General features: G+C 46.8%; 1 protein-coding gene across 1 annotated transcript; it reads right to left on the minus strand.

Annotated features, from left to right (window-relative positions):
- Positions 1-1,995: 1,995 nt before the first annotated feature.
- LOC133359628 (aerolysin-like protein) lies at positions 1,996-26,515 on the minus strand. Its single transcript, XM_061578102.1, has 2 exons — positions 26,494-26,515; positions 1,996-4,392 (listed from the first exon to the last, which is right to left on the minus strand). Exon 2 carries the CDS (start codon positions 4,376-4,378, stop codon positions 3,437-3,439), a length of 942 nt encoding a protein of 313 aa, XP_061434086.1. The 5' UTR covers positions 4,379-4,392; positions 26,494-26,515; the 3' UTR covers positions 1,996-3,436.

Consider the following 26,515-nt stretch of genomic DNA (forward strand, 5'->3'; position numbering starts at 1 on the left):
CTGCAACTCAGTTTATAGACTCCAGGGTATTGCAAGTCAGGGATGACATCCTTCACAGATGGAATTAGATCACGGATTTTACGTACTGTACTGAATCGGACTTGGATCTTATGTTTGTTTAGAATTGTGGAGATCTTTTTGGTCACGCCTGCTATGTATGGTAACGTGACAGTTTTGATCGGAGTTTCAAGTGGCTGTTTCTGTATGGTGGGAGAAACAGCTTGGCGGATGGTGCGTTCAGAGTATCCGTTCATCCTGAGGGCCCGATGTACATGTCTCAATTCACTGGCCAGGTGGTGTTGGTCAGAAATGCCAACGCTATACCACAGAGCTCATGGCATTTCTGACCAACACCACCTGGCCAGTGAGCACAAATCAGATTTGAAACACAGCAAAATTGAGTCGTCCGCCGTTGCCGATCATTGCTACAACTCGGTGGGCTCTCATGAGATTGTTTTCTCCGAGACTAAGGTGCTCTGCAAGCCTTCTGGCTACCATCAAAGGTTTGTACACGAAGCCATTCAGATATACAAACACAGACATAATTTCAACCGTGATGATGGGTACAAACTTAGTAATCATTGGAAAGATGTTATCAACCATACAAAAAAAATAATTAGACATTTTTGGACCATCTTATCTGACAGGCACTATTTTACTTCACCAAGTGTTAACATCCCTAACGTTTAACAGTACTCTTTATTGTCAGCCAACACTGGTATAAACATGGGCATTTCCGCTCCTTTTCTATCATGTACATCCACAGTAACTTGCGCAACACGTCCCTGACCACGAGTCCATTCATCCCACAGTGACTTGCGCACAAACAGCATAACAAAGAGCGGCTTAATCGTATCTAATTCATTTACCCACCCAGCAGTATAAAAAAAGCAGTAGTTGACCACTTCACAACTTCTCCTACCCTGCTGCCCTTCCTGGCTCCTCCCCCCTTAACCACTATATAAGGTACAGATATTTTGCTGTGACGGTTTCACCTGAAGACGGAAGCTTGTGTTGCCTCCGAAACGTCGTGATTTTTATTGTTTTATTTTTATTAATTTTACCTACGTGACTTTACCGAAAGAACTAAGAGTATGAATCCTTGCAGTCACGAAAGCTTCAAATCTAGAAATGATTTCAGTTGTATAACTCCTCAGCCCAAACTAGTAATGCTTTGATATTTGCATTGCCTTTGTACTGTTTAACATTTGATGTTGTTCCCTGGGCTAACACTGCTGAGACAAGGCCATAAAGGAAGCTGTCTCTGGTGTAGGCCAATCAGTTTCAAGGACAATGCATACATTATAAAAAAATATGTTTGCATGTTTTAACGCAGGCACTTGTGGTTAATGCAGATGCGACTCCTTGCATTATGTGTTATGTGGTGTTTGAACATCTTAACACCTAATGTGTGATTGTTGGCAAAGGGAAAGCCGATTCCTTTTCATCATTTCATGACGTGTCCATCCTCACTCCACACTACATGGCCATGGTATCTCAGTCTCGCTTCCCTCACATTATCGATACTAGTTGGTGCCTCCAGTTGTTTTCTAATGCCCTGACTTCTCTTACGATCATTTGTATGTTTACTGCCTTGTCTACAATGTTTATCTTACAAATTTGTGTTTTCCTTGAAGGAGCAATATACAGCAGGCAGACTGCAGGGATAAATAAGAGTATCATGGGTGATGGATCTAAAAATTCACGACAAATTTGAAGTTGTCTGAAATAATTAGACTGTGTCAAGCAACCCTAAGATGCTTTTGAGACGAGGTGGCCAGGTGTCTCAGAGGTTTGATTGGTGAGATTGTACTGCTAAGGTCCTGGATTCGAAATCATGTCAGCACTCTGAAGGGGTTGAGACCACCAACTCACCACACTTGAGCGTGCAGTTTAATCACAGGCGACTGCCTGGATTCGGAGGTTTTCAGTGATGCTGGCTCAAGCGGTTGTGGATGTGATAATGGTGATACTGAATTCAAACACAATCCAATGTATTTTTGAAGATCTTTTATTTTGCATATCCATCCCAAAGCATTGCACAACATGCAAATGACTATTTGCATGCAATTTCTTATAATTAAAAGAGCATGCAATTGTAATCTAAATACACAAATCCAGATGGTGGTGGTGATGATACTGCAAGAGCGGTTCTTGAATTTGTGGATATCAACTTTGGAGAAACTGTTGCTAATTCGAGGCCAGTTGTCATAATTTGTATTTTCCATGCAATGTGTAATGGAAAACAAATATGAGCGTTTCTGAAAATAGCTGTCCCAACACAAAAGATGACTGGTTGATTGTATGGGGAATCTTTGTCTTTTTGTCACCGTTTTGTTTGGTATCATTCAAACGTGGATGTCGTCTCTCTCCAATTTTGGCATTGGTTAAGTTCATCGATTTTTCTGTACGTGGCAGCATGCAGAATCTGTAAGGTCAATATTTGTTCGTATTGTTTTGCCGTAGATAATTTGCTCTGTGTAGGTTTGTACTCTCCACCTTCTCATTTCTGCTGCCCATAAAGCTTCCACCTCTTTCACCTCCTTCCAGTTCTTTACATCGGTCATCCAGTCTCTTTGGTTCTTTCGGTCACGACAGCTTCAAATCAAGATCGGTCATCCAGCTTGTACTTTGATGCCTCGAACCCCTCCAGATTTGTACTCTGCCGATCAGCATTGCCTATGCCAGTTTGTGTTGTCTTGTTACATTGCCCAGACTACTGCAGGAAGGTTACGTCCATTTGCTTTTGCTAATTGGAGCTCATTCTCACCTAAGTAATTGGCAAATGTGATTTTTAGCTTTGATCCTTATCTTTTATAGATATTGTAATATCCAATATTATGAAGATACCCTCTGCAGTGTTGGTTTGATCTGGAACTGTTTTTGTCGTCGTTTTGTTGCCTTGCCCAAGTTTGCATTTAGTGTTGAAAAATCGTCAGGAATGTACCTATGCTATTTGTACGTATATACTTTTTATTTTTTACTTACTTATCTACGTTTTAGCTACTTGCTTACCATCGCTCTGCTTTGTACTCCTTTCTTGTTTTGTATTGTTTGTTGTTGTAACTTGCTGACTCGCCCCTACTGGACATCTGTAAAAATGCGATTGATAGATCATCGGATTCCTCCAGGATAAATAAACATTATGATTATGATAATTTCATTGTGATTTCTGAGCGAACAGACTTGTTTATGTACGATTTGTACGGTATATGCGAGAAAAAGTCGTTGAAATAACTGCATCTTTGTGTTAATTCTTTATTCACCGATTCAAAGATTCCTTAATTGCAAGGACTGTACTCTCTCAAATGGCGTTATGTATTGCATCATATTTTATACCGCAGGTTTCAATAAATTAATTTTAAAAAGACAGGCAGCGTTGCATGCAGCATGCAGCTGGTAAAGCGCAGCACGTGCGTGCTTTTCCAATGCCGATTCACTTTTCTTTTGTTTCTGCAGTCGCCTTGGTGTAGGCGAGGCCCTTGTAGACACCCTCCATTGGGATGTCGAAGGTGGCGCCGTTCAATAAGGACATGCGCACTGTGCCCTTGTACGGGAGATCGATTTCTGCACGACCGATGGTTATGTCGATCACCGTGGTTTTGCCTGCAGGAACCGTGACGTCGAATGAGAGGAGCTCGGTTTTCGATTCTGAATTCTCCACACCGCGCGTACTCTCGGTGCCAACGGTAAAACTAAAGCCACTTTCAACCTCTACGACATCCGGAATGCCGGCTTTGACGCTGATGCTCACGGTTGCCTCCAGCTTGTTTGAGATCGACCAGGAGGAGGTTTTGGTCAAGGTCTTGGAGGATTCAATTTTATAGGTTTGGGGGACAGAACCCTTATTCTTGTAACTGATTGATTTGATCTCTTCCATCTGGACTTTTGGAAGCTGCTTGTGCAGTGTAGGGTATGTCACGTTAATCAATTCTGAACGTTTCACCGAATTGATGAACACGAAGCCCATGCAGTCGATGTCTGAACTGGCTTTGCCCTGAATTCCAAGGCAGATCCCAGAGCCGATGTCGACCGGATACTCGGTCTTTAGGCCCCAGTCTGTCATCTTCACGAAGAAATCTCTGCCTTTGCTTGTCCTGAACTTGAAGGCGCCCATGCGTGTGCCAGCCCCATTCCCCCACAGTGAGAGGGATGAAAAGAGCTCCCCAGGCTGGAACACAAACTCTTTCTGAGATCCCGAGGGATTGCCGTACTGTGCAGACCTTCCATCCGTCAGCCAGGCCTTCACGCACTTGATCTGCCACCCTCCGACCCACACCCAGATTTTTTCCAGCGTTGCTCCATTGTTCCTCCCATCAAAGTTGAAGTCTGTTCCTCCTTGTCCTCCACAGGTGTGTATGGCCAATGGATAAGGCATTTTCTCCTTCCTTCCTGCACATTACAAGATACAGATTTGGTAAAATTATGAAGGGAATTTCAAATATTGTGATATTCACAGTTTTGACATTCAATACCACATTTTATTGACACATTTATAATAGTTATGCACTTCAAATTTTTCATGTCGACTCAGAAGTTATCGGCAATACAATAACTTCACTATTGCGAACAAACGGTGAAAAAGTAGTATAACATCAACATGTTGGGCAATAAAAAAACACATATTGTATCAGATTATTAACTAGCAATAACTAAATTATAGATAAAGACAATGAAAGAACAGCAGACAATGACAAGGTTTGATACTTTACAAGTATGACTGAGGTTAAGAGAGCCTTGTCTGCAAGAGAAATACAACTCCACTGAAATAAACTTTGATACAACACAGTACAGCAAACGCTTTCCTCGCGGTTTTGCTGTTTTAGGCCAATTTAATTAATCGATTCTGCCCCTGTGGCTCAACCATTCGCAGGCCATTTGGTGTTTCCAGCCTCCAGTGGGGAGGCAGTGAGGTTCAGCCGCTCACGATTTTTACTTCCTGTAGTGTACAGTACTGTACACGGTTACCTGAACAGTATTGTACACTACATATTGTTTTTATTCTATTTACTTTAACACGTAGGCTTTCACGACCAATATCATTCTTAATACAGGTTTTTTTAGTTTGATTGCGTAAATATATAAATGTGTCGTCAAACCCGCCACCACCCGACACAGCCAATTCGTAAGGTTTGTCACATAAACAAACATGCAATTGGTTACTAGGACAGCGCACCGGTGTGTTGGAGAGCAAGGCCAACACACCGTATGCTGTACTAGTAACGAAGTGGCATGTTTCGATTTAAAGCTTTCGCGACTGCAGGGATTCATCTTCTTGGTTCTTTCGGTAAAGTCACGTAGAATGAAAATAATAAAATAATAAAAATAAAACATAATAAAATAATTCTCACAACGTTTCGGCTACAACACAAGCAGCCGTCCTCAGGCGAAGAACAGGTCTGTCAGAAAGACAGCGTCTGAATGAACACCACCAGGCTTGGCAGCATATATTTAAGCTGGGTTGGAGGGGGAAGAGCGCCTTGACAAAGGAATTTGCATATCAAGAGGAATTTAGCATATTTATGGGAAATGCAGGTATGTGATTAGTACTACTTATGCCCTTGCATTATGCAGGATTAGCAGCATCAAAGGGAGGGGATAGGGGTAGCATTAATAAAGGGAAAGAGTGTTAATAGTATGTAGCTGCAGTAACTAAATCCACCACGTAATCAACTAAAGTATAAACTACATAGTATCATCAGTATACTTAATATACTCTACAATAAGCTGAGTTACTAACAGTAAGTAATACATTACAATAACAAATAGTATAAAATGTATATGCTTAATACAATAGTATCGTAATTGTATAGTGAATATACAGCAGTGTGATATACATTAGGGTGGGTAGAATAATACATAGTGTAATATTACAATGTATAAGGTTTAGGGTGGTTTAGGGTCGACCAGCACGACGGTTCCAATTTGGAAGGGTGAAGGGGACGTGGCAGAATGCTCGAATTACAGGCCAATCCGGCTCCTGTGTCATGCGATGAAGGTCTTTGAGCGAGGTTTGGACACGAGGATTAGAAACATCATCACCCTATCACCCAACCAATGCGGCTTCGTCAAAGGATGTGGCACTACGGACGCCATATTCGCGGCGAGGCTCCTTCTGGAGAGGCACAGAGAGAAGAACAAAGCTGTGCACGTGTCGTTCCTCGACCTTGAAAAGGCATTTGACAGGGTCCCCCACGACCTCATCTGGCACTCGCTTCGATCCCATGGAGTCCCTGAAACCTACGTGCATTGGGTGCAACTCCTATACAAGAACGTCACCAGTGCAGTCAGGTGTGCAGTGGGCATATCACCGCCATTTCCCATCAGCGTTGGAGTACACCAAGGATCGGCCCTGTCACCACTCCTGTTTATCCTGTGCATGGACACGATCACTGCCGACCTGCACACGCCCCTGCCATGGTCAATTTTCTACGCGGATGACGTCCCCATCTCAGATGAAGAGAGAGGAGAAGTGGAAAGACAAACGCGCCTGTGGAAGGAACGTTTGGACGAAAACGGGATGAGGTTCAACATCAAAAAGACGGAGTATATGGAGTGTGGCCCCCAAACCGACGGCACCATCAGCATTGACGGAGAAGATCTGAAGAAAGTGATGGACTTTAAGTACCTGGGCTCCACCATCAGCTCAGATGGTAGCATCACGACTAATCTTAACTTTGGAGCTTTCGTGACTGCAGGAATTATTCTTTGGTTCTTTCGATGAAGTCACGTATAAAGAAAAAATAATAAATTAAATAATAGCATACGACGTTTCGATTGCAACACAAGCAATCATCATCAGGTATAATGAAATAGCGACATAAAATCTAACCAGAAAAAAGTTATAGACAGACATATAAGCAGACAGATATCACCAAGATACACACAGCGGGAAACACAGGTACAGAGAGGGGTGATCGTCTCTGTGGGGTGGCCTTAAATAGACAGAGGGGGGCGGAGGCAGCGAGAGAGAGGGGTTAGAGACAAAATTTACATGTCAATGAGTACAACAAAAAGGAGTGAGCAGGCTTAGGGGGAGAAAGAAACACACTAAAATTAAATAACCTAGCAAAGTATCGAAATGTTATGTAAAACGACACAGAGAGTCGGTCAACACACAATTAACGCATAGCCTGGTCGATTACGTATTTCAAAGATTGCTAAGTTAGAATTTAAGTTTGAAAATTTCAAAGAAAGACAAATCATGAAAACAAGAGGAACGGAGACACACAGACAGAGCAGAATCTAAGAACGACAAAAAACGAGTGTAGACAGAAAAAATTACACTAAATAAACAGGCAGAGAGAGAGAATAAAAACCCAGAGAGAGAGAAAAAAGGTGAACTTGGAACTTCCCCATAGAAGTTGTTCAATCTTAACTAACTTAGCAATCTTTGAAATACGTAATCGACCAGGCTATGCGTTAATTGTGTGTTGACCGACTCTCTGTGTCGTTTTACCTAACATTTCGATACTTTGCTAGGTTATTTAATTTTAGTGTGTTTCTTTCTCCCCCTAAGCCTGCTCACTCCTTTTTGTTGTACTCATTGACATGTAAATTTTGTCTCTAACCCCTCTCTCTCGCTGCCTCCGCCCCCCTCTGTCTATTTAAGGCCACCCCACAGAGACGATCACCCCTCTCTGTACCTGTGTTTCCCGCTGTGTGTATCTTGGTGATATCTGTCTGCTTATATGTCTGTCTATAATTTTTTCTGGTTAGATTTTATGTCGCTATTTCATTATATCTGATGATGATTGCTTGTGTTGCAATCGAAACGTCGTATGCTATTATTTAATTTATTATTTTTTCTTTATACGTGACTTTACCGAAAGAACCAAAGAATAATTCCTGCAGTCACGAAAGCTCCAAAGTTAAGATTGAACCACTTCTACGGGGAAGTTCCAAGTTTACATTTTTTCTCTCTCTCTGGGTTTTTATTCTCTCTCTCTGCCTGTTTATTTAGTGTAATTTTTTCTGTCTACACTCGTTTTTTGTCGTTCTTAGATTCTGCTCTGTCTGTGTGTCTCCGTTCCTCTTGTTTTTATGTTTTGTCTTTCTTTGAAATTTTCACACTTAAATTCTAACTTAGCAATCTTTGAAATACGTAATCGACCAGGCTATGCGTTAATTGTGTGTTGACCGACTCTCTGTGTCGTTTTACATAACATTTCGATACTTTGCTAGGTTATTTAATTTTAGTGTGTTTCTTTCTCCCCCTAAGCCTGCTCACTCCTTTTTGTTGTACTCATTGACATGTAAATGTTGTCTCTAACCCCTCCCTCTCGCTGCTTCCGCCCCCCTCTGTCTATTCAAGGCCACCCCACAGAGACGATCACCCCTCTCTGTACCTGTGTTTCCCGCTGTGTGTATCTTGGTGATATCTGTCTGCTTATACGTCTGTCTATAATTTTTTCTGGTTAGATTTTATGTCGCTATTTCATTATACCTGATGATTGCTTGTGTTGCAATCGAAACGTCGTATGCTATTATTTAATTTACTATTTTTTCTTTATACGTGACTTTACCGAAAGAACCAAAGAATAAGCATCACGACTGTTGTGAGGTCACGAGTCAATGCGTCATGGATGAAGTGGAGGCAAGTCACCAGAGTCCTCTGTGATCGGAAAATGCCGGATAGGCTGGAGGGAAAAATTTACAAGACCATCGTCCGACCGGTGGCACTCTATGGATCCGAGTGCTGGCCAGCCACAACTGTACACGAACAAGCTCTCCACACCATGGAGATGAGGATGCTCAGATGGAGCCTCGGACTCACTCGATGGGATCGTGTCATGAACGAAGACGTTCGGAGCGACTTGGTGTGGCCCCCATTGCGGACAAGATGCTTGAGGCAAGGCTTCGGTGGTACGGCCATGTGATGCGAAGTGAAGAGTCATCAGTGGCCAAGACTGCCATGCGTAATGAGCCAGAGGGCTGCCGTCCACGCGGACGTCCGAAGAAGTGATGGATGGATCGAATAAAGGAAGACATAAAGACGGTCAACGCATCCCCTGCAGATGCCCTGGACCGAGTCAAATGGAGAAGACAATGCCGAAAAACGGACCCTGCGCCACAGCAGGAACAACGCTTGGAAGAAGAAGAAGGTTTAAGGTAGTTTATAGCAATACAGTATATAATTTAATGTTGGGTTTGTCTATGGCAGTATATAGTACGGTGTAGACTCGTGTGATGTAAGAGAATAAAGTTTAGATGGAAGCATATTATATTATTTATGACGTAGAATTGTAATGTATTACTTACTGTTATTAACTCAGCTTATTGTAGAGTATATTTAGTATACTGATGATACTATGTAGTTTAAACTTTAGTTGTTTACGTGGTGGTTTTAGTTACTGCAGCTACATACTATTAACACTCCTTCCCTTTATTAATGCTACCCTATCCCCTCCCTTTGATGCTGCTAATCCTGCATAATGCACGGGCATAAGTAGTACTAATCACATACCTACATTTCCCATATCCCCTCCCTTTGATGCTGCTAATCCGGCATAATGCTCGGGCATAAGTAGTACTAATCACATACCTGCATTTCCCATATCCCCTCCCTTTGATGCTGCTAATCCTGCATAATGCACGGGCATAAGTAGTACTAATCACATACCTGCATTTCCCATATCCCCTCCCTTTGATGCTGCTAATCCTGCATAATGCACGGGCATAAGTAGTACTAATCACATACCTGCATTTCCCATATCCCCTCCCTTTGATGCTGCTAATCCTGCATAATGCATGGGCATAAGTAGTACTAATCACATACCTGCATTTCCCATAAATATGCTAAATTCCTCTTGATATGCAAATTACTTTGTCAAGGCGCTCTTCCCCCTCCAACCCAGCTTAAATATAGGCTGTCAAACCTGGTGGTGTTCATTTAGACGCTGCCTTTCTGACAGACCTGTTCTTCACCCGAGGACGGCTGCTTGCGTTGTGGCCGAAACGTCGTGAGAATTATTTGATTATGTTTTATTATTATTATTTTATTATTTACATTCTACGTGACTTTACCGAAAGAACCAATAAGATGAAATGGCATGTTATGTTTACGTTAAACACCTTACTAATTAGCTATGTCGGGTGGTGGCGGGTTTAAGACATTTATATATTTGTAGTGGTGATAACTACTCGCTATTCGCAAGCTGTGAGGGAGCAGTTGGTAAACAAGGTTTTCCCGCTCTAAGGTTTTCCCGCTCAATCAAACAGTTAGGGTCAAATGGGGTGAAGTAGGATCCAAACGCCAGATTGGGAATAACCAATCGGAGGGGTCCAAGAGGTGGCCGGGGATTGGTTAACCCAGCCACGAACAGGTATAAAAGCCGGAACGCTGAGAGCTCCGGGGAAGTTCTGCTACACGAAGACCCAAGTCGGCTGAAGACAGCTAGGACCCTGGACCAAGCCTTCCAGCCCTTGTCAGGGCTGGGGCTCAGAGTAACCAGTGGTCAGGGGAGATAGGTCCTGGGTAGGACTCTGGCTCCCAGCCTTCCCGCCCTTGTGAGGGCGAAGGTCTTGAGAGACCAGAGGTCGGGGACCCGCCGGGCCAGCGGCGGGTCAGTGTGCCTCCCCTAGTTCCCAGCCGGCGGACGCTAGGTTATCGGGGAAGATAGCCGGCAAGTCCGGAGTCTGTAGCCTGTTCAGGATAATGGGTAAGGGGACCGTATACTCCTTGTGTTAGGTATAGCAAGTATTTGGTGAATAAAAGCGCGTGGCCTCTAAGAAGTCTCCGTCTCCTTCAAGAACATTACATTGATGTCAGAAGCGGCCAAGAACTTCGCCTACATGGAGACCAGACAGAAGGCACTCACCAGGGCCTCGGACAAGGAGGTCGATGCCGACGCTGATCAAGATGCGGGAGCGCCATTTCCGGGGGACGGGTCCGCAGCGGCGGGCTCGCATTCTCCGGGCCCATCAGGGACTCCACCATCGCCGGGATGGGCGATCCAGTCGGCCCACGCTCGGCTGGCCGATCTCCTGCACGCCGCTGCCTCCATCCTCGACGAGCTCACGCTGGGATGAGCAGGGGCGGCGAGGGGAGGACCTGGCCAGAGATTGGGGGCCGAGTCCGCCGAAAAACACGGGATTCCAGCGCAGGGTGTTGACGTCATCTCCAGCCGGGGATACGTCACTGCCACCGGAAGTGCTGCAGCCAGGAGCGACGTCACTTCCGCCGGGGGTTTCAACACTTCCGCAGAAAATGACGTCAGCTGCCCCGGAAGTCACGTGGACCAGGGGTCACGCGTCACTTCCGGTCCTGAAGGCCTCCTCCGCGAGGCTGTCACGTCTGCAGAGATGGGGCCGCTGCTGCTGCAGGACATTTCATCATCTGACGGCACTACAAACGCCACGCTCGGGCTGCAGCTCGCCTCGGGGGGAGACTTTGTTCCTGGACTGCAACACCGCTTGCCGTCTCTACAAGTCTTCACGGCTAAAGGTGGAGACTGGGCAGCGTTTTCCCGACGATTTGTGGCAAATGCGGAGACAGCAGGGTGGACTGCGGACATCGCTCTCCGAGCCTTGCCTTCCACACTGGACAACGTCGCTCTGGCCACGTTCCTCCTCATCCCACGGAAGGCTCGCTCCACGCTACAAGATGCCCTCGATCGGATGGCCTTGGTGTACGGGCCTCTATCAGAAACCAGGCATCGCTTCGCGAGTCGGAGGAGGGAGGCTGACGAGACACCCCTCGCCTACCAGAGTGCACTGATGGCACTGGCTCAAGCGGCCTATCCTCGAATGGACGACGTGGGCCTTGACTCCATTGTGCTGGAGAAGATGCTGCTGCTAGCTCGGGAGTTGCGGATCGCCGTTCACGTCAAGGACGAGGCGAATCTCTCCTCACTGGGCGCTGCCCAGTATTTACATACGGAGCTGCTCCTCCAGCGAGACGGGCAGGTGGCGGCGTGTGCTACGCGCGCGGCTGTGCGTGAAGATGAGGTCCTGGACAACCAGGCCTTCGCATCGCAGCACGCCGCAAGCTGGAGAGCAGCCGACCGGCCTCACCAGGGGGAGCCCCGCGGGCATGGGGCCGTGTCACATGCTACAATTGCGGCCGGCAGGGTCACCTGGCATCGGGCTGCCCAGCTACTCGACGCCGTGCTCCAGATCACCCGCCATCGTCCGCCCGCTCGCCTGCTGCTCCACAAGAACCGCAGGCATATCGCGACACCTCACACATCCAGTCCCTGCCCTCATCTCATACACCGCATTTCCGTGCACCACTCCGTCGCGTTGGCTGGAGTGGTCAGAGCTGAGATGGGGTTGATGTTCGGCAGCCACTCTGACCAGTTCAGTGGTCAGAGTTGGCCCACAGGGTTGTCGCCGCGGCTACGGGCTCTTCAGTTATTATCGGCGCCATCGAGGGGGTTGATTTTCGATTGTTGGTTGATACGGGCGCTTCAGCTACTATAATTTCGGACCTCATATACAATGTGCTGCCCCAGAAGTGTCAGGCGCTCTCACCAGTTTTCGTCCCTTGCTTTGCAGCGAATGGGGGTTCCTTGGGAATTATTGGGCAAATAACGGCACAAATTTCTATTGGCGATATTAAATTAACGGGTCCCATTTTGGTTTCTGAGACCCTTGCCGTTCCCTGTTTACTGGGCACGGACTTCCTCGGCAAAACGCCCATTAAAATTTTAATCAACAAGGGCTGCATTGAGCTCCCTTCGGGCCGCCGGATGTCGTTCCTGCCTTCGCCCATCGGGCTACGCACGGCTTGTGCGACTGTTCCGGCTATGGCGTCCCAGACCGTGCGAATTCCGCCGGGCGCGCAAATGTTAATTCCGCTTCGGTTACGGAAACCGCTCGGGGGGGAAATTATGTCGGGTATTTTGCTGGCACCTTCCAATACGGCCGTACGGGGGTTGGAGCTGGTGGGAGCACAAACACTTGTGCCTGCTGAGGGACAACCCTTTATTCAGGTGTTGAATGCAGAGTTGTGGACAAATGTCGTGCACCAGGGGGCTGTGATTGCCCATGCATCGTTGCCACTCCACATTGACTCCATCATGGCTCATGTAGATGATACGTCAGGGTCCGGGGCGCAGTCTGATACCGATGAGGGTTGGATGGATTCTCTCTGTTCAGGGGCTGAAAATCTTTCCGAGTCCCAGCGATTTGAATTGCGTATGTTATTCTGTGAATTCCTCAATGTTTTTAGTAAGCACAAATTTGATGTCGGGTGCACTAATCTATTGAAACACCACATTGATACAGGCGATTCCGCTCCCATTTGGCAAAATCCATTTCGGTTGAGCCCGGCAGAGAAATAACATGTCCGGTTGGCAGGGAACGACATGCTTGCCGCGGACATTGTGGCTCCCTCAAACAGCCCATGGGGTGCACCGATTGTGCTCATGAAGAAGCATGATGGCAGTTTGAGATTTTGTGTGGATTTTCGGAAACTTAACAAAGTTTCACTGGCGGACGCGTACCCGCTTCCTCGCATGGACGAGTTACTCGATGCCTTGGCGGGGGCGCGGTACTTTTCCACCTTGGACTTTTTGTCTGGATTTTGGCAACTGCCCTTGGATGAGGCATCTAAACCGAAGACCTGCATTCCGTACGCCACAGGGCCTTTATCAATTTAATCGGTTACCCATGGGATTGCACTCGGCTCCGGCGACGTTCCAGAGATTGATGGAGCTGGTCCTCGCTGGGCTGCAGTGGGACTCATGTCTCATCTATTTGGACGACGTAATTATTTTCAGCCGCACGTTTGAAGAACATTTGGAGAGATTGAGGGCTGTGTTTGTTAGGATGCGGACCGCTAACCTAAAATTCAAGCCTCAGAAGTGTTTCCTACTGCAGGAATCGGTGCGGTACCTCGGACACATTGTCAGTCGTAAGGGCATAGCCACCGACCCCACCAAAACTGATTGTGTAAGGACGTGGCCAACACCCACGTCTGTAGGGGAAGTCCGCAGCTTTATAGACTTCGCGTCCTATTACCGCCAGTTTGTTGAGGGGTTTGCAACAATCACGAAACATATCCATGCTTTAACAGCTAAGGGGGCCAAGTTCCATTGGGGGGATGCAGAGGACGGGGCGTTCAAGGCGCTTCGCGATGCCCTCGTCAGGGCCCCTCCCTTGTGCTACCCTGATTTCACATTGCCCTTTATCCTGGACACTGACGCCAGCAATACCGGCATTGGCGCAGTGCTCTCGCAGGTCGTGGACGGGGTCGAATGCGTCGTTGCCTACGGGAGTAGGGTGCTGTCTCCGGTGGAACAACGTTATTGCGTTACTCGCCGGGAACTGCTCGCTATTGTCGTGTTAATACAACAATATCGTCCGTACTTGTATGGCAGGCATTTTGCAGTTCGTTCCAATCATGCGGCACTGCAGTATGCGCTAAAAATAGACCAGCCATCCGGCCAGTTGTCACGATGGCTCGAGGTCTTACAGGACTACACGTTCACGGTAACATACCGGAAGGGCACGCGACATTCAAACGCTGATGGCCTATCGCGCCTTCCTCCGGGTGATGGTTGTGCGTGTTTTATGGGCTCTGGGAGATGCAAGTTGGCCACGGTGCCTACATCGGCTTCTCCCATTGCGGCTGCGGCAGGGGTGGTCGACGAGGAGCCTGCCCCCATTGTTGACTCGCAGGAGTTGGTCGCTCGTGACTCGCTGCTCGACCTGCCCCTGGATGAATGGGGACGGTTTCAGATGGAGGACGTTTCCCTCCTTAGGTTACGTCGTCGTGCTGAGTGTGCGGGAAATTGCCAGGAGGGTATTGGAACTGTCGTGTTGCGTAATTGTCTCCTCATATCATGGGACGCCAGCTCGCGGCGCTATAAAATCGTCGTCCCCACCGCTCTGCGGGGTAGGGCCGTGTGGGCGGCGCATGAACGCATCCTGCATTTGGGCATTCACAAAACGCTCGCCACACTGCAATTGGATTTTTTTTGGCCTGGAATGGCGCGCGATGTTGCCGACCTCTTAAATAGTTGTACGCAGTGTGCGTGGCGGAAACACCCGGCTAGGGCGGCCTGCCCGCCCCTTCAGTCGATTCGGGTGTCCCGGGTCAACGAGCTGGTGGCACTTGACATTCTGGGTTCTTTTCCTGTCACCGCTCAGGGTAATAAGTACCTACTGGCTGGGGTTGAGTATTTCACCCGTTGGCCTATGGCCTGGCCCCTCCACAACCAGTCGGCGGCGGCCATTGCGGAGGCGTTCCTCCAGGGCTATGTTCTGGATAAGGGCGCCCCGGAACGGCTGCTGACCGATCAGGGAAAAAACTTCTCGTCTAACCTTCTGCGGGAGGTCTGTGACCTTCTGGGTACGCAGAAGGTGCGAACTTCCCCCTACCATCCGCAGACCGATGGTATGGTCGAGCGTCTGCACCGTACTATTACTTCGATGTTGAGCCATCAGGTGGATGAGGCACAGTTGGATTGGGACCTGCGTATACCTGGGATTCTGGCCGCATATCGTTTGGCACCTCATGCGGCCACGGGCTATTCGCCCTTCTACTTAATGTACGGCAGGGAAGTAGACCCCCCCATTGAGGCGCAATTGCGGGTCAAGGCTGCTGCATCATGCTCAAAACTGTCCGACCACGTTCAATTTAACATTCGGAAGTTGGTCGAGGCGCGGGTGGCCGCGCAGGAAAATTCCGGGGCGAGGCAATGGGTGAATGACCGTCAGTATGATCGCCGGGTTTCGGTACACAAATGGTCCATAGGGGATAAGGCGTGGCTGCACTGTACCTAGGTACCACTGTCAACGTCGTCTAAGTTGCTAAGACCCTGGCGAGGTCCGGTGGACATTGTTCGGGTCGTTCGGGACCAGTGTGTTAGGGTCGCGTGCGGACGGCGCTCGTGGTACGTTCACCCTTCGCGCCTGAAACCCTATGTTGCACCGCGCACTCACACATCTTCATCTCGCAGGGGCCGTTCGTGTGATGTGTCCGGCATGCCAGGGGAGAGTTCTCTTGATCCTGGGGTTGCTCCGCACCCTCCTGCCGCTCCTTCGGATGATGCAGGTGTGAGTCCACCGAGAGTGGCCTCACCGGAGGATCAGGGCGCTGCCCGACCACCTGGCCTGCAGGAGGACGGCTCACGGGCTCGATCCCCAGCCTCTCGGGATGTGCCGGATGTCCACCGTCTGGCCCCTCCCGGCCCTCCGCAGGGAACGCTGAACTCTTCCGATGGACCTGCCAGACGGACTCGCTCGAAGTGTCCCAGGTTCTCGTGAGACCTGATCCGACGCATACACACCGCCCCTCCTCCCAGGGCCCTGGCGTTCGGTGGGGGGTGCGGGCGTGCAGGTCCCACAGTGTTCATTTGTACAGGCGGGTTGGGGCAAATTATTGTGGGTTGTTCTTCTTGTTGTTGTTACTGTTGCGTTGAGGCTCACGCATTGTTTTTTTTCTCTTCGCGCTTCCGAGTTCCTGTTCCTTGTATTATTGTTGGGGTTGTGAATTGTGTTGCAGCCGGGACGGCTGCGTGCTGTACAGGGGGGGGTTGATGTAGTAGTGATAACTACTCGCTATTCGCAAGCTGTGAGGGAGCAGTTGGTAAACAAGGTTTTCCCGCTCAAAGGTTTTCCCGCTCAATCAAACAGTTAGGGTCAAATGGGGTGAAGTAGGATCCAAACGCCAGATTGGGAATAACCAATCGGAGGGGTCCAAGAGGTGGCCGGGGATTGGTTAACCCGGCAACGAACAGGTATAAAAGCCGGAGCGCTGAGAGCTCCGGGGAAGTTCTGCTACACGAAGACCCAAGTCGGCTGAAGACAGCTAGGACCCTGGACCAAGCCTTCCAGCCCTTGTCAGGGCTGGGGCTCAGAGTAACCAGTGGTCAGGGGAGATAGGTCCTGGATAGGACTCTGGCTCCCAGCCTTCCCGCCCTTGTGAGGGCGAAGGTCTCGAGAGACCAGAGGTCGGGGACCCGCCTGGCAAGCGGCGGGTCAGTGTGCCTCCCCTAGGTCCCAGCCGGAGGACGCTAGACTAGCGGGGAAGATAGCCGGCAAGTCCGGAGTCTGTAGCCTGTTCAGGATAACGGGTAAGGGGACCGTATACCCCTTGTGTTAGGTATAGCAAGTATTTGATGAATAAAAGCGTGTGACCTCTAAGAAGTCTCCGTCTCCTTCAAGAACATTACATATTTACGCGATCTAACCACAAAAACCTGTATTATGGATATATATACTCTGAGTTTTGGTTCAAACTAGGAAATATTAATCCTATTTTGCATTCAAAATACTTAATGTTTAATGTTTGGGTTGATGTAGGGTATACATGAAACATAATGAGGGAGAGTCGTATTACAAACTGTGAACCAATCCCTAGTTTTCTTATTTGGCTTTGAGTTTGTGAATCGCGGGTTTACCCATTGCGGCTCTTTTAGATGGCGTGATCTAGTCAATTAACCTATCACTCCACCGAAACAGGGTCCTTCAATGCTTGAGGGAAGCTCACTTCAAATTAAAATCTAAAAAATGCTTCCAACAGAACAAGTACAGTACAGCACGCATCAGTACAATACAGCAAACCCTGTCTATCCGTGAGGGTTAGAATTTTGATAACGTTGAAGATGGTAAATGTTTGATAACAATGACTGCAAATAATACATTTTAAAGAACGATGTTTTTTTTATTACCTTTGATGATGATGCTTTGACGACGATTGAGGTGGTGGTGATTGTGAGGAATTCAGGAACGATGACTCATCGGGAGATAATGCACTTATCATTTGAGCACTTTCGGGAGCGCTTGTCATTACACTTTCCCTTATTGTCTTCGCGTTCTTTTTCATTGATCTCACGAACGACTCATTCATACCAAAATGTATAAACGAGTCGCCTGTAAGTATGTATAAAGTAAAATGCACAATAGCAACTTCAGAGCTGGATTACCGCGAGTCTGACGACGTGAGCAGCCGAGGGGGCGTGCCTAATATTTGCAGTTTCGAATGTAACATTCTGCACACATCTCCCTGGTGTCGGTGGTCCGGCATGTCCACTCACGAATATTGGAGCCTGGTCGGTCGCAAATAGGGGATTTGTCTACATTTAGTAACTCGTGATTATGCGAAACTTGCAAATCCAGAACTACAAGCTTCCAGCATCAAACACGCCGGCCAGAAAAAAGTCTGTCATGCACAAGACTCGCGGTATAGCGAGTAGTCCATCGTGCTCTAAACTCACATTGTCGTGAGTAATTCGTCACATGCTAGACTCGCGTTATAGCGAGTAGTCCATAGCGCTCTAAACTCGCGTTGTCGCGAGTAGTCGATCACATGCTAGACTCTTGTTATAGTGAGTAGTCCATCGCTCTAAACTAACATTGTCGTGAGTAATCCATCACGTACTAGACTTGCGTTAGTGACTTGGGTGTTGGAAGCGTTGTTCGATGATGTTGGGAGCTGGTACTGTAGTGATGTAGTAGTGATGCGCGCTGTAAACACACCGCTCTTTCCTCTTCCTCCTCAATCTTTGTTCCAGCATCTTTGTGTGAATAGCGTCATCTCACTCCCTTATCTTGTTTAACTCGTCATACCTCTTCCCACATACTTTTTATTTTAATGAACGACTGTCACACATCATATTTAAAGACATACCATATAAAAACAACACGTTTATAAAGAAACATGTAAAGCAGTCTACTCTCATATACAAACAATTATACAATTACTGGCTTGAACAACCACTATTAGTATTCCTCATGTAAAAATTACTGCCACTTAAGGGGATTTCGCTTTACGTGGCCAGAGCTGTCCCTGGGGTATGGCAAATTGGGGCAACCAGCCCCGGGCCCCACGCTTTGGGGTGGTGGGGGGGGGGCGCGCTTCGACATCACGGTCTCTGATGTAATACTTCCAGTTTGGTTTGAAGGCGTCGTGTAGGCCCACGCCCCCCCCCCCCCCGTTCATGAACAGGCGTAGGTAGTAACAGGGGTAGGTAGTGACAGGGGTAGGTAGTGACAGGGGTAGGTAGTGATAGGGGTAGGTAGTGACTGTGGTAGATAGTAACAGGGGTAGGTAGTGACAGGGGTAGGTAGTGACAGGGGTAGGTAGTGACAGAGGTAGATAGTGAAAGTAAAAAGTAGTGACAGGGGTAGATAGTGACAGGGCTGTAGGTAGTTATCCTAGCCCCTGTTACTACCCCTATCATCTGTTCAACTCCACACTCCGCCATGGGGTGCTCGCCATTCTTCCGAATGTGCGAGAGAGGCAGGCGCATTGCTAAATTGACGTGCTGGGTAATGGGGAGCAGTCACGCGATTTGATCAACTTTACCGAATCAAAGGGATAGCTGTAGGCACTGCATACAGCTATGGATATTTGAACAGCTCGCCAGCATCCTACTCCAATGAATGAAAGACAGAAGATTTAAACGATGATTTAGTAAAACACACGAGTCTATGATAAGCTAAGGCAATTGTTTAGTTTATGGTTTTCGGTCCTCAGAAATGGGGTGATAGGACGACCATGAGGATCGATGTTTAGATGAAATGGGCACACCCACATTTTTCCATACCAATTTGGGAATAACACAATCAATGTTTTAGCTAGAATATTAGCAAATTATAAAAGTTACAATTACATACGTTACAAAGGAAAATATCCCCTGTCTTGCCCTTAACAAACATTTGAGGAAAGTGCTGTTAGCGGGCACCCATGAAGGTCAGCATGGCACGCAAGTGGGTGGGTTTCTAGCACCATGCCCGCCGGGCCGCCTTTGTCTCGCTAGTGGCGATGTTTAGACACTGCACCAGGTACTCATTTGTGAGTGAGTCGACCTAAACAATCTTTATAAACACACAAGCACATATATCAAGTTTACAAGATCGAGTTGCACTTTTTTGTGCATGGATTAGCTGTTTTGGACACTTAAAACCAGGGGCGGTTTCTTCATTAGGGCGATTGGGCGACGCACCACCAATGTCATTGAACCACAGAGTCACGCTAGCCGTCACTGTCAGCCTCTGGATATAGTCCAATCAGCGTCATGTCACGTTCTGTGGAGTACCGCCTCTTTTTGGGCGATTTCACTCCGGCTGAGAATCGCCCCGAGTGGCCCCATAGACTTACATTGAAAGATGTTTTTTTTCGAACGGGGGCGCTCCAATGCATTCTCTATGGCTTCCGGGAGGGCAAGCCCTAACGTGCTTACGTCATCATACGTGCTAACGTCATCATACGTAAGCACGTTCCATCCAACAATTTAATTTATCGCCACCTAGTGGAATCTTCTTCTTGGTTCTTTCGGTAAAGTCACGTAGAAGGGAAGTAATAAAATAATAAAAATAAAACATAATAAAATTATTCTCACGACGTTTCGGCCACAACGCAAGTTATTCTCACGACGTTTCGGCCACAACGTTCCACTCACTGGCATGGTGCAGTGTGCAGAGTAATGTATGGTGTCGTAATTGTATAGTAAATATATACACATTAGGGTGGGTAGAATAATACATAGTGTTATATTAAAATGGATAAGGCAGCAACTGCAGCAGCAGCAGCAACTGCAGCAGCAGCAGCAACTGCAGCAGCAGCAGCAGCAACTGCAGCTCCCTTTGATGCTGTTAATCCTGCATAATGCACATGCACATGCAGTACTAATCACATTCCTGCATTTCCCATAAATATGCTAAATTCCTCTTGATATGCAAATTCCTTTGTCAAGGCGCCCAGCTTATATATATGCTCCAAGCTCGTGTGCTGTTTCATTCAGACTCTGTCGCCTCGACGGACCTGGTTTTCACCTGAGGACGGCTGCTTGCGTTGTGGCCGAAACGTCGTGAGAATAATTTTATTATGTTTTATTTTTATTATTTTATTACTTCCCTTCTACGTGACTTTACCGAAAAAACCAAGAAGATGAATCCCTGCAGTCACGAAAGTTTTAAATCAAAATCTAGTGGAATCTTTAATAAAATAAACTTGAGTGGTTTGTTTTAATAGTGAGTATAGAAACAAACAAGATGTATTGTAAGAGTCACTTTATTTTTCATTAATATTAAAGAAGTGAAGTTGCCTTTACATGCTTAAGCTGTTAATTTATCCATTGCATGGGTGCACCTTATCCTTATCAATCATCCAGACATTTGCCCCCCCTGAGAGATTTTGCAGGAGCCGCCACTGCTTAAAACGTATGTAGATAGCCACGTGTGGTGGTATTTTAGGCGAGATATGCAGCACCAAGCATACTAGGTCAAGGGTGGAATTCACATTGTCCTTTAACACAAGTTTGAACCACCCCTCCAAAAATTACCTTCAGCCTGGTCTCTACGAGATACATGCGCAACAGAACTGGCCCTTGTGATATGCTGTACAGTGCTCCTGCTTCCTTGATCAAGTTTTGCACTTCAGGTCACTATGCATGTGTAGTGGTTCAACTTAGAGGCGGTAATTCATGGAGGAACTTATTTTATTATACTCACAATCTCCCTTCACACACCCTATAGTCGCTTAGGCTACACCATCTCCATAACAACGGCTCAGTCCCATTAGCAGCAGCCGCACATTAACAACTCTGGCACCCCCCCCCCTCTAAACCAGTCTACATAACAAAGGCTCAGTCCTTTGTTATGTAGACTAGCTGTAGCTTCAGCCGCACCAACCTTATCATAATAATAATAATAAAAAACTCCTATCCAGGGGCCTACCCTGGCTCCTCCCCCCTCAACCAGTATATATACAAGGTTGGATCTCTTGGAATTTCTTATTTACTTGATACAGCAATCGTGCTGTGACGGTTCCACCTGAAGACGGATGCTTGTGTTGCCTCCGAAACGTCGTGATTTTAATTTTATTTTAATTTTACTTTTATTAATTTTAATTGTATTTTTTTACCTACGTGACTTTACAGAAAAAACCTAAGAATAGGCTACTCACACCCTAGCCTATACACAACACTAGCCGTCTAACACTGATGGCGCTGACTGATGCAGCCAACAACTATATAAAAGTGCAATATCAAGCGACGATGGCAGCAGCCACTAAGAGAAGAATGGTGATGATGACAACGATGGACTTGAGCAGCACGATGATGGACTTGAGCAGCACGACAGGGATCCCACTTACAATAAACAGCCCTGAGCTCTCGCTCAGGGCCCCCTTTTATACTCCCAGTGTGGCATTGGTCTGCCCTGGCCACGCCCCTTTCTAGAAACTACTAGTGGGTTCCCGGGGCTTTCCCGATGTGCCCCTTCTGTGACCTTTCCCCCAGATACCCCCCTCCCATCTATACTGTCGTCTCCTGGCGTACGTAAGTACTGCCATACATCGCAGTTATACGTTTGCGCCAGCAGCTCGCGTTATTTCTCCAGACGTGATCTTTGCAGAAAGTTGTGTCGCTCAAATGCTGGTCTTGTTAGTCACAAGCGAACTAACAGGAATCAAACACAACAACCACATAATATGTCAAAGGATTAATGACTCGATGCAAGAGAGATGATGATCAAGTTTTGCATAGAACACTGCAGGGAAGCCAATTGGATGATGCCCCTCCACTTACAGTATGCACCTCGCTCAGAAGCAGAATGGGGAGTAAGAGCCGCTAAATTCTCCCCTTCTCCCCCGATTCGAAATTCATGGCCTCCCCTTTCACCCTCCCGATCCCCATCTTTGGGTTTATGCACACCGGGTTTGTGATTTTTTTATTTGTTTATCCTTGTCCCTTATTCCTTCCGGTTTCCATAGTCATTCGGTTCCATCGGTGATGCGCATGGTTATAACATAATTATCACATTCCTGGTGCCCGCGATTGGTGTTTGGCACGTACTGTAGCTTCTGGTCACTGGAAAACCAAGTTCGGGATCATAAGTTGATGAACGAGGAAGACGGAAAGAAGTTCAGGTATTTAATGTAGATCGATTCAAATATCAGAAACAAGCAACGTGTGCTGCATGAAGACGACAAAACCATGCAATCATGAAAGAGATCAACATAACTAAACTGGAACGAGAGAAGGTTTAAATGACCAAGACATCCTCCTATATACGAAAGCCAGGATCCTCTTCCATGATCCTTCTCCCTCTACAAGGAACATCCTGATGAGGCTGGTTCAATCTCGGGGGAACCGGGCACAAATTGCCTCTATACTGCCTAACTTACAATGGCTTTCCATTGAATTATGGCACCAGCCATGGCAATCCCCTCTCGCAGCTGTTATTCAAAGGGCTATCGGAAGCTCTACTGAGAGCATTCTGAAACGCTAATAGGTGGTAGGGGTGAGAAAATGGAAAGAGGAAAATAAAATCAATCTATATACGGATGACGTCAATCACCCTAACAGAACCAGCGTCTTCGATACCTGCATTAGTGTCCCTGGTCAAAGAATACGGGGAAGCGTCGACGTATAAAATAAACATAACTTAATCAGAGTTGGTGCCCTTATCCCCTGCTACCCCGAAGCCACCTGAAGGGCTTTCACCCTCTCGCCCGTCAGGTGGTGCCCAGTGCCAATTAAGTATCTTTAGATAATAATCCCTTCCTATCTCGCATCTCTCTTCAGAAAAATCCCCCCCCCCCCATGCTCCCTGAAATCACTACCTCACTGGAGACATGGATGGATATTCACCTTACCCTTTTCAACAGGGCACACCTACTCAAGATGATGGTATTGCAGAAGCTCCTTTACGGGAGGAGGCTATTCGTAGATGATATTCTGAAAGCTTTCTTTAAAACGCTTAATTCACGCATACCCTCATTCATTTGGAATCACAACATAGAGCAAATTGACTCACTCATTTACGTTACTGAGGAGAGAAGGGGGCATGGCCCTTTTAGATTTCCGAAAATAGGACAAAGGACTCGCTGTCAGAACGTTAGACACTGCATCAACTCGAATAAGTATAACCCGTAAAAACAAAGTTTTTCACTATAAATCCTTTATATGCGTGGCAGCGAACTTAATATAAAGGATTTAAAAATATATTCGCCTGTGGAGGACGCGGGGATCGATCTCGCGACCTTTGGCATGGGAAGCGAGGGCGCTACCAACTGCGCTACTCCGCCACGGCCTGTGGAGGGGTTACGCTCTGGGCTCTTATACTGTGACGTTCAGCCAAAGCGATGAATGAGTTCTATTTGAATATATGTAAAATAAAATAATTTTGCCTAAAAAGTGTAAAATTTTCGGAATTTTTTTTCACGAACATTAATTGTCTGGCACAACGAGTCTGTGTTGAAAATGTCAGCTCGATTGGATCACGGGAAGTAGGTTAAAAAACGACCGAAATATTTGCACGGTCGTAAGCAAGCAAGCAAACACGCAAGCAAGCAAGCACGCAAGCAAGCAAGCACGCAAGCAAGCAAGCATGCGAACTTAATATAAAGGATTTAAAAAGAAAGGGACATAGAAAAAGTGTGAAGAAGGCTCGGTTAGCCCCTGGTCATTTTCTGGAGTTGCCTATGCCCCTATCAAAGACAGATGCTGAGTCCTAAACCATTATGGATGGTTTCTGACACCTTGGGGAGATGCAACCACAGGCGAATCTCATTCCCCTCCATACGTAGACAATTGTCTCTGTGGGGCAACCAATCACTAACAATAGAATGCACAACGGTTGACTGGCCTGGCTGGAGAGTTACAGGACTGGAAAGGGTGGGGACCTTCTGAAAAACGATACCCAAGATCAGGGATATAATCTCCAAAGCTACAAACAAAAACTTTGACCACAGCGCTCACCCCATCCTAGATGGTCTGGTGGACAAAAATGAAAATAAAAGTTTCCGCATGTATACCACCTTACTGATGGACATGGAGACCAGGTTAGAACCTAAACGAGAAAGCTGAGGTGGAAATGCTGCTGGGAAAAGACATTCCTCACCAGAAAAGGACTCAAATATACCATTGGAACCTCCTTTTCCAGTAGCAAAATATGATAATTGTTTTTTTACCCTTTTATCTGCCAACAAAACTGACACCTTGTTTACAAGGAGTCATGTTTGGATTGACCACAATACCTGCGCTCGGAATGAAAACAAAAAACACAACTCTGATAATGTCTCAGGTGTGGACCAATCAATTTCAAGGACAGTGCATACATTATCAGAGTTGTGTTTTTTGTTTGCATTCCGAACGCAGGTATTGTGGTCAATGCAAACATGACTCCTTGTAAAAAAGACTCAAATATAGTTAGGGCCAGACAACAGGCCCCTGGCCCCTTCCGCTAAAAATAATTTAGTTCAAATTCATGCATGGGTCCTACCTGACCAATGACCGGAGAGCCAAATTCATAAATTCCTCTTCTAATTGCTCTAGATGCCCGCAAGGCATGGTACAGATGTAACAGAATGCCTTCTGGACATGTCTAGATATTGTTGAATTCTTCGAGGATGTAATGGATTATTTTACTCGGATCTGGGGCACAGAGCTGAGCCCCGTAGTGGACTCAACTCTGCGGGGCTTGAAACCAAGAGGGCTATCGGAATACCAACATGCCTTCTTCCAAACCTTCTATAATGTAGAAAGAAAGACCATACGGGTGAATTGGAAAATCATGAACCCCCCCCTTGGGGACTGTGGTACAGAATTGTCCTTGCTTTGGCGGGAATGGAACACCTTAGCCAGGAGATGAAATGAAAATAATTGGTGTATGAGACTGTGGTCCCCATTTTTACTGAATCCAGCGTGAATAACCAGAACAATAGGGGATGGGGCGAGGGGATGAACTCCTGACGCTGAAACATTGTAGTAGGTCACCGTTGCTCCTAGAAGAAAACAAGAAGGATAACCCCAGACATTGCACCTATATTAATTTGTTTACTGTCTAGATTGGTTATATTATTCCCCTTCCTCCCCCTCTTCCTTATTCTTCCCCTTCCCGGTTAATCTACTGCTCCTGATCGTTGCATCTACTTGTGGTAGGGCAGCGAGCCCAACGGCCTTCAGACGGGCCCCCATTTGAGGGTGTATTGTACCGGGTTCGACACACGTTCGTAATTTTTATCTCCCTCTGTGATGTCCGTGTTTTGGGCTCTTTATTACAAAAATAAATCATGCATTGGATAAATAAATTGTGGACGATTGACCCAAGACATCAAGAGTAGTGTTTTCCTTCTGCATGCGATGTATCATAAGTGTCAGTGCAGTGCGGATAGCGAAGAAAGAGATAGAGACAGGAAGAGAGCAAAGTGAGAGAAGAAGCACGAGTATTGTGCAATCGACGTCACTTTTAGACAAACGCGATCTATGGATTTGTCGGTAAAGTTTTATTGAACATTTAAACCAACGTATAATTGTAACTTAAATTCACATCTTTATATTATAGGAGTTGATTTTTGATGATGCTTTTGCCCGTTATTTTTTTCATTGATTTTGAGACAGTGCTTGACAGAACGGATTTGTAATGAAAGAAACACAAAAATCCGATATCAGCATCTTGTTTGCCAACATCACACCAGGCAGGCAGGGTCTCAAGGGGTGCCAGCTCAGAGGCCCTTATCTGCGAGTCACCTGTCCATCCCACACACCACCTGAATTGTTAATAACGAGACCAGTCAGGAGTAACCCACACACTCACCTTAAGGTTCTCTTCCCAGAGC

The sequence above is a fragment of the Lethenteron reissneri genome, chromosome 65, assembly GCF_015708825.2.
Source record: "Lethenteron reissneri isolate LAM-NWPU_2019-01 chromosome 65, ASM1570882v1, whole genome shotgun sequence".
NCBI lineage: Eukaryota > Metazoa > Chordata > Hyperoartia > Petromyzontiformes > Petromyzontidae > Lethenteron > Lethenteron reissneri.